The 13,579-nt window shown below is 42.2% G+C and overlaps 1 protein-coding gene across 1 annotated transcript in view; it reads left to right on the top strand.

The window, feature by feature from the left end:
* The window catches only part of LOC145398043 (trans-1,2-dihydrobenzene-1,2-diol dehydrogenase-like), a 55,204-nt gene that overhangs the window by 24,696 nt on the left and 16,929 nt on the right, over window positions 1-13,579 (top strand). Inside the window, exon 5 of the mRNA XM_080271007.1 lies at window positions 13,390-13,515. Coding sequence (XP_080127133.1) covers window positions 13,390-13,515 — 126 coding nt within the window. The remainder of the gene's footprint in view (window positions 1-13,389; window positions 13,516-13,579) is intronic.

Here is a 13,579-nt window from a genome sequence, read left to right as displayed (position 1 = left end):
GCAAAAGGCCCTCTGGTCAACCCAGTGCATCTGCAACCTTGATACTGTGAAGTATCTGCTTTGAAAAATTAATTTGAAAAGATTGTACCACTGTGATATTTGTGGCCGACTCGTCAGCCTGAATTCAAGACTTACTGTTGCTCCTGCATGACGATTTCTTTTCTGTCTTGATAGACCTCATCTTTGGTAGATAAGGGCGCCTATCATCCACTCTCTCATTGTAAAGATGTCATCGAATGACTCTACACTAGGTAATGTCAAATGGCTTCATATAAACCGGTAAAGCATTTACTTAGTCGAGTAGTAGGCTTTTAATAAAATGACACCTAGTGGATTAACGGGTTAACACGCTCCAGCGGGGTTTGGCCTGTAAGAGTTTATATCTGATAGAAATCAAAGTTTATAGTTTACGTAGTGCGTGAGTGAGACTGGTCACTCTCGCCGCAAATGTCATGACTAAGTAGTCTAACCCCGGGTCTCAAGGCTCGTAATGGAACAAATCACGGATAACTCATTTATGAGTTTATCTCCTTAAAAGATTAAAAAATTGATGATAATAATAATAATAATAATAATAATAATAATAACAACAACATCAAATAGGGAATCACACCAGCTGTGAGCCGATACATATTCAGCACGGCTCGGAATATGATCTTCAACTTGACCTACTTTCACCAATTTTGAACTCGTCGGAGATTTTCATCCATACTACACAGCTTTAAAATATTGTGATGATATCTTGAGCGGTTGCGAAGTTATCGTGCTAACAAACACACAGACACAAAGAGAGAGAGAGAGACAAACTGAAAACAATACTTATAGGAGATTTTCATCCCTACTACACACCTGTAAATTATAATGATGATATCTAGAGCGGCTGTGATGTTATCGTGCTAACAGACACACAGACAAACTGAAAACAATACCAGCTTCGCTGTCGCGACTGCTTAAAATAAAAATAAAAAAATAATAATAATAATAATAATAATAATAATAATCTCACTGACTGGCTGAGCTTATATGCAGGTGACGGGGAATCATCTTCTGTCAGCTGCCAAACAGTACCATCCTGTGTCCTGTCCCAGGTGTGTGTCACTCGCTAGTCGATCCTATCCCCCAAGGGTATCAATAAGGTGACCGCTTCCTACATGCATAAACCGCCTTAGCTGCTGCTTATTGACCATACCATGTCTTCTGTCCTCTGGTTAATGTTTTTATTGATTGTTATGTGCAAAGATTCCATCACTTTTCTCTGTTGTTTTGAGAATCCTTTCTTTAATAATCAGGCATTGTTCCACTGTGGTAAATAACCATTCCTATCAATGTGGTTGACTAGTGCTCTACTAGGACGGTGAAATTTCACATCAGCTCAGTGTCCTTTTATTCTTATTTCAGAATCTTTGCTTGTTTCTCCGAAATAACTGTGGTCACATCCGCTGCATCAAATCTGGTACACCACGCTATTCTCATTTGCTGTGCATCTCTTCGCTTTCACTATATCTCCTATTCTTTGTCCTGTGGCACTAAAGATGTATCCTGTGTGGAGGAGTGCTCTACGTAATCCAGTGACAATTTCAGACTGTGGAACAAATAGATACCTGCTTTTATTGTCATCTCTCTCTCTCTCTCTCTCTCTCTCTCTATAATGGACGCTGCCTTTCGTTTTAGTTTGACCAGGAAATCCTTGGGATATCGCAGTTTGATGAAAGTCTCAGTTATATGTCGAAATTCCTCTCCTAGGTATTCATGGCTGTATCACCCCATCACCACTCCTGCTTTTGTACTTTCATCGTGTGCACTTAAGTTGTGAATATAATCGTCATTGTTAGTGCATTTTATGTATACGCTGTATTTAGTTTTGCTTCCTGATCTAATAATCTCTGGGTCCAGGAAAGGTATGACACCATCACTTTCATTTTCTACTGTGAGATGTATTTTCTGGTGCATTGGTTGTGTCTCATTTTTATCCTGTCTGTGTTGGTGTTACAATTTGTGATCGCGAGAACGTCGTCTACGTATTTGTGTTACTCAGAACTGCCATTTATGATCTGTGTGTAATGTTTCTCCTCTAGTATTTCCATAAACAATTACGCCATCACTGCACTTAATTGCGATATCATGGCGAGACCTTCATGCTGTCTATACTCACATTGGCTGAACAAGGCAGCTGTTCCTAGGAGATACATAAGAGCCCACCAGGAGTTAAGCAGTAACAAGAACATAGTGGTAACGACAGCAGATAAAGGTGGAGGAGTTGTAATACTGGCTAGGTGTGAATATAACGCAAAGATGGAGGAATTATTATCTGACCCTCATACATACTGCAAACAAAGGTGTGAACAGGCACACAAAGAAACAAAGAAATTTAATGCTGAGATGAGAAAAATTCTAACTAAAACGGAAAGAGGGAACAAATCACCGATTCTTCTCGAGGAGAACCCCAGAGTCCCAGCCATGCGGGGTTTACCGAAGGTTCACAAACCGGAAATTCCCCTTCATCCCATCACATCGGAGATAGGAAGCGCCCCACACTGCCAAGCAAGGTGCTTAGCCATGCCTGTGTCTTCAGTGTTGGGCAAGGTAAGCAATTCTCGTTTAAAGAATTCTACAGACTTGATTGAACGACCAGAGAACATCAGCTTCAGAAATATGAGGCTTGTTAGCTTCGATATGAAGTCACTATTTACGAACGTTCCAGAGAGTGGTGCAGTAGGAAGAGTGAACAAAGCTATGGACCATATTATCGATAAAGACTTACCCGTTCGCAGAGCAGACTATATAAAGCTGGTATCGATGTGTTTGGTTCCTCTGCATTCAACCAGTGTGAGTACTGGCAGCATGACGGTCTGGCCATGGTATCGCCATTAAGTGCAGTGATGGCGTCAATGTTTATGGACATGCTAGAGAAGGAACAGAACACACACACATCACAAATGGCAATTCTGAGCGGTACAAATACGTAGACGACGTTCTCCTGATCACAAATTGTTACACTAACATTGACAGGATTAAAACGAGACAACCAATGCACCAGAAAATACAACTCACAGTAGAAAATGAAAGTGATGGTGTCTTACCTTTCTATACCACACAGATTTTTAGATCAGGAAGCAAGGATAAATGCAGAGTAAACAGATAACGCACTGACAAAATCGATTTTATTCACAACCTAAGTGCACACAATGAAAGTACAAAAACAGAAATGGTGATACGGTTCATCTTACGAGCATTAAGGATATACAACCAGGAATTCCTGGGAGAGGAATTACGACATATAACTGAGACTTTCATCAAACTGCGATGTCCCAAGGGTCTCCTGGTCAAACCAAAAGGAAAGGCAGCATCCGTAATGGAGAAAAAAGTGAGATAAAAATAAAAACATATATCTGATTGTTCCACAGTCAGAAATTGTCGCTGAATTACGTAGAGCACTCCTCCACACAGGATACAGCATCATTAGTGCCACGGGACAACGAATAGGTAATATAATGAAAGGGAAGAGATGCAATACAACAAATGAGAATAGCGTGGTGTACAAGATTCCATGCAGCGGATGTGACAACATTAATTTCGGAGAAACAGACAGAGGTTTTCAAGTAAGAATAAGAGAACATAGAGCAGACGTGAAATTCCTCCGTCCTAGTAGTGCATTACTCAACCACTTTGATGAGAAAGGTCATTTACCACAGTACAACAATGACTCAGTATTAAAGAAAGGACTCTCAAAACTACAGAGAAAAGTGGTGGAATCTTTGTACATCACTACCATTAAAAACATTAACTAGAGAACAGGAGACAAGATATGGTCAAGAACAGCAGCTAAGGTGGCTGACACGTGCAGGGAGTGGCCACCTTAATGATACCCTTGGGGGATAGGATGCCTAGCGAGTGACACACACCTGTGACAGGACACAGGACAGCACTGTCTGGCAGCCGGCAGAAGGGCGATTCCCTGTCACCTGCATACAAGCCCAGCCAGTCTGTGAGTTTTCCAGTACCGTACTCCTGAAGAAGCCAGAGGCGAAATTAATAATAATAATAATAATAATAATAATAATAAGAAGAAGAAGAAGAAGAATAGTAATAATAATAATAAAGTAATAATAATAATAATAATAATAATAATAATAATAATAATATTATTATTATTATTATTATTATTATAGTTGTAGGTGGGGGTGCTCACCATCCACTCATTCGATGTAGTGCTGCTTTCGGGTATCTCTCCTTTCCTTTCCTCTTTCCTTCTTTCTTTCCTTCCTCTTCTGACGCTCTTTACTTCATTCTTTCCTCGTCCTTCTCCCTACGGGTGACTTTACACTCCCTCTTCTATCTGTGTTTCCTTCATTCTTTCCTCTTCCTTCTCCCTATGGGTGACTCTACACTGAGTTACAAGCCAAATGGTTTCCTGTACACAAGGAAACCATTTACTACGCTGGGTGGTAACCATATAACCAAATTATGGCGCCTCGTGGTTTAGTGGGTAATAAAGGCGCTCCAGTCGGATTGAGCTGGTGAAGGCTTATATCCAAGGGGTGGTTGGGGTGTATTGCTCACATAATGCCAGTCAGGAATGAGTGAGGCTGGTCACTTTCATCTTAAATGTCAGGATCAACTTGCCTAGCCCCGGACTCCTACGCTTCTCATGGAGCAATGTTGGATTGGATGATGGATGGATGGATTATTATTATAGTAATAATAATAATAATAATAATAATAATAATAATAATAATAATAATAACAACAACAACAACAACTAGAACTCAGTAAATATCCTGTGGACAGTCACTAGTCTCCTCCTAATGTTTCTTACAATGGCCTTCACACCAATGGAGAGATTTGGATTAGTTTTAATAAAACGAAATAAACTCTTTGGAAACAGTGTGCCAACATTTATTTTCATAGTTCATGCTCAGGTCCCACTGAAATCTCCAGTAGACATGACCACCTTATCAAATAAACTCATAATACTGATATAGCTCTTTTTGCCACCGCATGTAAAGGATTTGAATTTTATTTCTATCAGCAATGGTACATTCCAGGGCACATAACCTTGGCTCTCCAGATTCCTTCCTCAGCTTCCGGTTCTCCTGGAATCAGTGCGAGACTCTGAGCCTGAAATAATAACTAGAAGTCTGTAACTGCCCTATACGGTAGACACTCGCTAGTCTTCATCTACTGTTTCTTAGTGTCCTTGGCCTGAATGGGGAGATTTGCAGCAATGGTCCATGCAAGGACACAAACCTGTGCCCTTCAGATTCTTCGTGAAGTGTCCGGCTCTCCTCGGGAGACTCTGAGGCCAGAACAATAATAATCAGAAAGGCAAGAGAAGGTTTGGCCTTCTCAGTGAGTTTGGAAGTACAGCAGTGTATGATTGAATGAAAGGAGGTGTCATCGAGACTGATGTGGGTGAAAGCGAAATTTGAACGTGAGTTGTGGGTGTTTGTGAGTGCATATGGGCCTGGTAGTGAAAGGGATAACGAAGAGAGGGAGTCTTTCTGGAATGATGTTGATGAGTGTCTGGAGAGTTTTGGAGCGAATGTGAATGTGGTAATGGTGGAAGATTTGAATGCTAGAGTGGGAAATGTAGCACTTGAAGGTGTAGTTGATATGCATGGTGTGCCTGGAAGAAATGAAAATGGGGAACGAATGATAACGATGTGCTTTGAGCAAGAGATGGTGATTGGAAATGCCTTGTTTGAGAAGAAAGATATTTATAAGTTTACATGGATGAGACAGGAGGGTGGAAAGATTGTTCATAGAGTATTAATGGACTATGTGGTTGTGTCCAGGAATGTAATAGGAAGATTGTTGGATGTGAGAGTTCTGAGAGGGGAGAGTGGAGGTATATATGATCACTACCTGGTGGAGGGAAAGTTAAGAGTAGGTAAGAGATGGATGAGAGCTAGGAGGGTTAGGTGTGGCAGGGAGGTTTTGAAAGTGGATGAGTTGGATAAAAAAGAGAAAATGATAGAGTATCAGGAGAAATTGAAAGATGAGTGGAAAGCAGTGAAAGATCAGGAAAATGGCAGTGTGGAGGAGGAATGTCAGTTGTTTAAGAGTGCTGTGGTGGGGCATGCGAAAGAGGTGTGTGGTGTGAGAAGAGTGGATGGTGGTGTAAGAAAAGGATGTGAACGGTGGTGCGAGGAAGTATGTATGGCTGTGGCTGAGAGAAGATGTGCATATGAAGTGTGGCTGCAAGGGAAGGATGAGGTGTCATATTAGAGGTACAAGGAAAAGAGGCATAGGGTGAGAAGGGCTGTGCATGATGCTAAAGGGGCGGCAGATGAGAGGTAGGGTAGGCAGTTGACTGAGAATTTTCAATAGATTAAGAGAATGTTTTGGAAGGAGGTGAAAAGGGTGCGAAAGGGAGAGTCTGGGAAGGAAGGGCGAGTAAAAGCAGAGGATGGAAGGATGTTAATTAACATGGATGCAGTAAGGAAGAGATGGGCGGAGTATTTTGAAAGATTGTTAAGTATAGAGGAGGAAAGGGAGGCTGAGGCTGTGGCGGATGGAAGGGTGCAAGGGATAAATGTGTTGGGAGAGTTGAATGATTTTTCGATCACGAAGGAGGAAGTGCAGGAGGCAGTTAAGAAAATGAAAACAGGGAAAGCTGCAGGTATGGATGGGTGTGCTGTGGAATGCCTGAAAGGTGGTGGAGCGACTATTGTTGACTGGTTAGTAAGATTGTTGAATGTAAGCTTTGTGAATGGTATGGTGCCAGTTGACTGGGCAAGTGCTTTTGTAGTGCTTGTTGTATAAAGGTAAGGGTGATAAGTATGAATGTACTAGCTTTAAGGGTATAAGTCTGTTGAGTGTTGTAGGTAAGGTGTATGGTAGAGTGTTAATTAAGAGCGTTAGAGAGGGTACAGAGGGAGTGATTGGTGATGAGCAGTGTGGCCTTAGGAGAGGGAGGGGATGCATGGATCAGGTGTTTGCTGTGAGACAGGTGTGTGAAAAGTATTTAGCGAAAGGTAAAAATGTGTTTTGGGCGTTCATGGATTTAGAGAAAGCCTATGATAGAACTGGTAGGAAGGTTTTGTGGACTGTTCTAAAATTGTATGGAATTGATGGTAGGTTACAAAAAGGAGTGAAGTTTTTATGTAAATAGTAGAGCTAGAGCGTGTGTAAGAGTGGTAAATACTGTGAGTGATTGGTTTCCCGTGAGAGTGGGTCTGCGGCAGGGATGTGTGATGTCGCCTTGGTTGTTTAATAATTATATGGATGGTGTTGGAGGTGAATGCAAGAGTGCTAGGTGGAGGTCTGAGTCTGATGAATGCTAATGGTAGAGAGTGGAATCTGAAGCAGCTACTGTTTGCAGATGAGACAGTTGTTAGAGGAGTTTGGAAGGGTGTGTGAAAGGAGGATATTGAAAGTAAATGAGAATAAGAGTAAAGTGATAAAGTGTATGAGTTTGGTAGATGGTAGGAGGATGAATATAGTTCTGAATGGTGAATTGCTTGAGGAGGTAGAGTGTTTTAAGTATTTAGGGTCACATGTTGCTGTGGATGGAAGAACAGACGCAGAAGTGAAGTTTAGAATGAATGAAGTAGGAAAGGTGCTGGGAAGAATGAAAAAAGTGTTTAGATGTCGTTCACTTAGAATGGATGTAAAGCAAAGGCTGTATGAGGGTGTTGTGGTACCGACTGTATTAGGCTATAAGGGGCTGAAACATGCAATATGGGTGTAGCAGAGAGGGATTGCTTGAATGTAACGGAGATGAGGTATCTGAGAAGTATGTGTGGAGTGATGCGTATGGATCGCGTAAGAAATGATGAAGTGCGAAGGAGAACTGGAGTTGTTTGGGAGATGGCTGATAGAGTTGAGGAGAGGGTGTTGCGATGGTTTGGGCATGTGGAGAGAATGGATAATGAACAATTGGTGAAAAAGATAACTAGATCTGATGTGAGAGGTGTAAGGCTGAGAGGAAGACCACGAATAGGATGGATGAACAGTGTGAAGAGAGCGTTGGATGCGAGAGGGATGTCTGTTGAGCAAGGAAGAGTGGCTGTGAGTGGTAAAAATGAATGGAGAAAAATTGTGAATGAATAAATGATGACGCACCCCTGGGGGGATATTCTCCTTCATTTGTCTGATCAGCTGATCAGGTCAGGTGTGGGTGAGGGAATGGGTTTATTATGATGTTGCAGGGGTAAACCAGCTCTGCTGTCGGGTCCTGTTGCGGATGTCATTGATTGCACTGTGCAGTTGACCCTCGTGCGGTGTGGTGGGGTGAGGAGCTGCCCCTTCTCCCCTTTGGGGCTATGATGCAAATGAATGTGTTTGAGTGGATGAGTAAATTGGGAGTGTGTCGCCCTGTCTCGGCCACCTCCCTTTCCTTGGAGGAAGCAGTCTAGGTATATAGATAGGTAGATAGTTTGGGGAGGCAATGTACATGATTGTGTGTAACACATATTTCAGGAACAGAGAAAGTAGGTTGATTACATATGAGTCTGGGGGAAATAGCAGTCAGATAGACTATTTCCTGGCCAAGAGGGCTGATAAGAGGTTAGTGAGGGATGTTAAAGTTATAGGAAACGAGGAGTGTGTGCAGCAGCACAATTATTGATAAGTAACGTTGTACCTAAAGAGCGAATGATGAAAAGGAGGTCTTATACACCAAGGAGGAAAATATGAAAGCTGGAAACCAGGCAGTGAGGGATACTTTCCGTTGCGACATGAGGAGTGGTGGCTGAACAGGGAGCCGTTGACAGAGGCGTTAATGAACAGTACAGAGCCCTCAAGAACAACCTCTTGAGAGTTATTGATGCAGTATGTGAGTGGATAAGAGGCCCGCCAAGCCATAAAGTAACTTGCTATGAGGGAGTAGAAGCTGCAATAAAGGAAGAAGGGCGGTAGTAAATAGGAAATACTTGGCTGTCAAGCGTCGGGCTAGGAGAGAGGTATACAGGGTGAAGTCTGAGTCACGGAGACTTGTACTGGATAACCCAAGTCACATGGAAAGGAAGAATATGATATTTAAGATGGCAAATTAGGTGAGGAGGGAGAATCGGGATATTATAGATGAGCAGTGTGTGAAGAATGATGAAGGAAGGGTTTTGGTGAACAGTGGGGATATTAAAGACACATGGAGAGAGCATTAGAGCCTGTTGTTGAATGAGGAGTTTGACTGGGACAGGGAAGGTTTGGAGCGAGCACATCCAGTGTTTGGCCCTCCGACTTCGATTGACGCTGCTACTGTGAGTGAGGCAATAGGCAGCATGTAAGTGGGGAAGGCAGCAGGTGTCTCTAGGTTGATCGCTGAAATGTCAAAGGCCTCAGGTGATATAGGAGTGAGGTTAGTCACTGATCTGATCTATATGATTATATATGAGTGTATTGTCCCAGATGTTTGGCTGAAGAGTGTAACTGTAAATGTGTACAAGGGGAAGGGTGATGCCCTAGAAACAGAAAATTATAGAGGTATAAAGCTTTTCGATCAGATACTGAAGGTAATGGAGAGAGTTCTAGAAGGTATTATTAGAGAAAGAGTGAATATTGATGAGATGCATTATTGGTTTAATTTAGGCGGGTGGACTGCTGATGCCATATTCATCATTTGGCAGCTTCACGAAAAATATGTAGGAAAGAAATGGGAACTGTACTTTGTTTTTGTTGATTTTCTTAAAGAAACAGAACAGGGGAAGGAAAAACAAAGGAATTAAAAAATAATCCATTCACCAGATTACTGGCATCCTCCATTCATATAATATCTGTAACGGTTGGACTTGAACAGCTATATGTTGAAGGGTGGGGGGAAACAAATCTGGAGAAGCGAGTTCCTGAGAGATGCAGTTCGGGGAATAAAAGAATTCTGATAGGCAGAAGTTCTGCAATATGGCTATGTGACATTCCAGTCATTAGCGCAACCAGATGCCCATGTAGCACGAGGAAATGCATGGAGAGGTGGCACAATGGAAGCAAACTTCGTCTGAGCATTTGCCATAAGAGTATCGAAAAGAATGCAAGGGAGACAGCATTCCTTCGTACTTGTAGGGGAGGTAGTTTATTTATAATAGCAGGGTTATTAATAATTCCAACAGCTTTGTTCTGAATTTTGTCTAGCTGTTTTAGTGCAACCTCTCCACATCCATTCCAGAAGGGAGAAGGCCTTTGACAGAGTCCCTAGAAAGATCGTGAAGTGGGCAATGAGAAAGCTTGGGATCGATGAGTGGGTGGCTAGGGTGGTTATGGCCATGTATATGGGTGTTTGCACCCAGGTAAGAGTGGATGGAGATTTGAGTGATGATTCTTCCCGTGAATGTTGGTGTGCATCAGGGGTCAGATTTGAGTCCCTCGTTGCTAATCATCGTACGTGAAGCCCTCTCATGTGACTTCAGAAATGGACCCCTGTGGAAGATGTTGTTTGCTGATGATTTGGTGTTGATTGCAGAGAGTGAAAGGGAGGCGGAGGAAAGATTAAGGAAGTGGAGTGATGGTATGGGGCACAAGGGCTTAAGAGTAAATGCAGATAAAACAAAAGTGATGATATCTAGGGCTGGTGGCAGTGCTATCAAAGAAGAAGGTGAGTAGCCATGTACGATTTGCCACAAGGGTGTGAGAGATAATTCCATCTTGTGCAGTTTTTGTGATAATTAGGTGCGTAAGACATGTAGTGGTATTAGAGGTAGACTGCAAGATAACTGATTTCATGTGTGCAGTGTGTAATGGAGAGCAGGTGGAGATTGTCAGGCGTGAAAGGACTGAACCTGCTGGTGAGTCGCTTGAGGGTGTGGAAGAGTTTTGTTATTTGGGAGACATGTTATATGCTGAAGGTGTGCATAGAGTGAGGAGCGACTGGAAGAAGTTCAGGGAGCTGTTGCCTCTCCTGACATTGACAGGGCTTTCCCTAAGTGCTAAGAGATCTTTGTATGTAGCATGTGTTAGGAGTGTAATGTTGTATGGTAGTGAGACCTGGACAGTAAAGGAAGAGGATATTCGCAGGCTCACATGTACAGAAACGACAATGATTGGGTGGATGCGCAGTCCGTCCCTGAGTGCAAAGCCTGGGGGAAATAGGTTTACAGTGAAATAATTGAAAAGTAGGGTGTGACTTGAACGTATTTTTGTGATGAGGAGGGATAGATTGAGGTGGTTTGGGCATGTGGAGAGAATCGGGGATGATAATTGGGTGCAGAAAGTGAGAAGCGTTAATATTAGGGATGGGGTTGCGAGGGGTGGACCAAATAAGACCTGCGACGATGTCATTAAGTGTTACCTCATGGTTAAGGGATGAACAGGGAGGCTGCCAGAGATCGAGCAGCATGGAGAGCCGCCATTAGGTGACCAAGGCCAATGCATGCAATCACACTAGAGCCTTCAAAAACGAAATGAGAAAAGAAATGTATTTTTATTGTGTAGCCATAATAAGGAAGCTACGCTGTGTGGTAAGATATGTGTATTATAAACCATATCTGAAAATGCAAAGGTAAATTCTTGTATAATATTAACAAGGGATCTGTCAAAGGTGTCGAAGAACGTGTCTGCCATTGTTTCTAACAAAGACCTTGACCCCATTCGGAGATTTGTTGGGAGATTTGCTATTTTTTTCCTATTAGCAATGGCCTATGCCAGGACACATAACCTGGGCGTTTCAGATTCCTTACGAAGTCTCCAGTTCCCCTGGAATCGTTAATTGACTCTGAGACGAGAATAATTATAATAATAACAGCAAAAACAATTGTCTTCACCTACTAGGTAGGTGGACACTAATAACAAGAACTCTATAACTGTCCCGTGGCTAGTCACTAGTCCCCACCCACTGTTTCTTACAATGACCTTGACCCCATTGGGAAGATTTGTAGTTTTTCTAATAAAACGAAATAGGGAATCAGTCCTCCAAGTTTCATTTTCAGATTACTGTACTTGCTCAGGTCCTGTTGAAGTCTCCAGTAGACCTGATCATCCTATCTCGTTCACTTGTAATACTGGTATGACTCTTTCTGCCAATGCACTTAAAGGATTTGGATTTTTTTAAAAATTAGCAATAGCCCATGCCAGGACACATAACCTTCGCCTTTCATATTCCTTCTATAGCCTATTGTTCTCCTGGAATCATTGCGAGACTCTGAGGTCGAAATAATAATAGCATGAGCAAAAACAATACTGTCCACCTATTTAATAGGCTGAGACTAATAATAACTAGAACTCTGTAACCATACTGTGAACACTCACCAGTCGCCACACAGTGTTTCTTACAATGACTGTTCCTCCACTGGGGAGATATGGAACTTCCTTATGAAATCAAAATAAGCTCTTGGGAATTTCCGCTAAGTTTCTTTTCAGATTACTTGCTCAGGTCCCATTGAAATCTCCAGTAGACACTCTTGCCTTATCTCTTTCACTCATAATACTGATATGACTCCTGCCACTGCACATAAAGGATTTACAATTTTCATTCTATCAGCAATGGCCTATGCCAGGACACATAACCTGGGCCCTTCAGATTTCTTGCGCAGTCTCTGGTTCACCTGGAATTGTGGAGAGACTTTGAGGTTGTAATAAGAATAATACTAGCAAAAACAACAATCTACACCTGATTAATGTATCAGACATATTTTCTTTTCAAAAAATTTTTGTCCCTGGAATATTAATTAAGGTCTTCGGATTATTTTTCTTCCTTGAATCCTTACACTGACAGAGTAATGTTGGTATTGCAATGTATGGAAGTGTAATTGGTGTTTCAGGGTGTAGCCGAGTTCTTAATGTGTTGTGGTTACAGGGTGTGAAGGAGTATTTAAAGTGTTGGTGTTGTAGGATGTGAAGGAGTAATTAAAGTGTTGGTGTTGTAGGGTGTGAAGGAGTAATTAAAGTGTTGGTTTTGCAGGGTGTGAAGGAGTAATGAAAGTGTTGGTGTTGCAGGGTGTGAAGGAGTAATTAAAGTGTTGGTGTTGCAGGGTGTGAAGGAGTAATTAAAGTGTTGGTGTTGCAGGGTGTGAAGGAGTAATTAAAGTGTTGGTTTTGCAGGGTGTGAAGGAGTAATTAAAGTGTTGTTGTTGCAGGGTGTGAAGGAGTAATTAAAGTGTTGGTGTTGCAGGGTGTGAAGGAGTAATTAAAGTGTTGGTGTTGCAGGGTGTGAAGGAGTAATTAAAGTTTTGGTGTTGCAGGGTGTGAAGGAGTAATTAAAGTGTTGGTGTTGCAGGGTGTGAAGGAGTAATTAAAGTGTTGGTGTTGCAGGGTGTGAAGGAGTAATTAAAGTGTTGGTGTTGCAGGGTGTGAAGGAGTAATTAAAGTGTTGGTGTTGCAGGATATGAAGGAGTAATTAAAGTGTTGGTGTTGCAGGGTGTGAAGTAGTAATTAAAGTGTTGGTGTTGCAGGGTGTGAAGGAGTAATTAAAGTGTTGGTGTTGCAGGGTGTGAAGGAGTAATTAAAGTGTTGGTGTTCCAGGGTGTGGACGAATCATTTGGAGTCACCTTGCTGTATTCCGGGGGCAGAATCACATCTCTTCTCGCCTCCCAGGCAGACGACCTTCCTTCAGTGGCATACGTGGTTGGCAGAAAAGGCACTATCAAGGTGAGGCTGTCAGAGTAGGAGGATGGAAGAAGGCATGGAAAGGATCGAGGGAAAAGAAGAGTAA

The sequence above is a fragment of the Coenobita brevimanus genome, chromosome 5, assembly GCF_032717465.1.
Source record: "Coenobita brevimanus isolate Jiangsu-jjx chromosome 5, ASM3271746v2, whole genome shotgun sequence".
In the NCBI taxonomy this organism is placed as follows: domain Eukaryota; kingdom Metazoa; phylum Arthropoda; class Malacostraca; order Decapoda; family Coenobitidae; genus Coenobita; species Coenobita brevimanus.
This window is presented reverse-complemented; position numbering and strand designations above follow the sequence as displayed.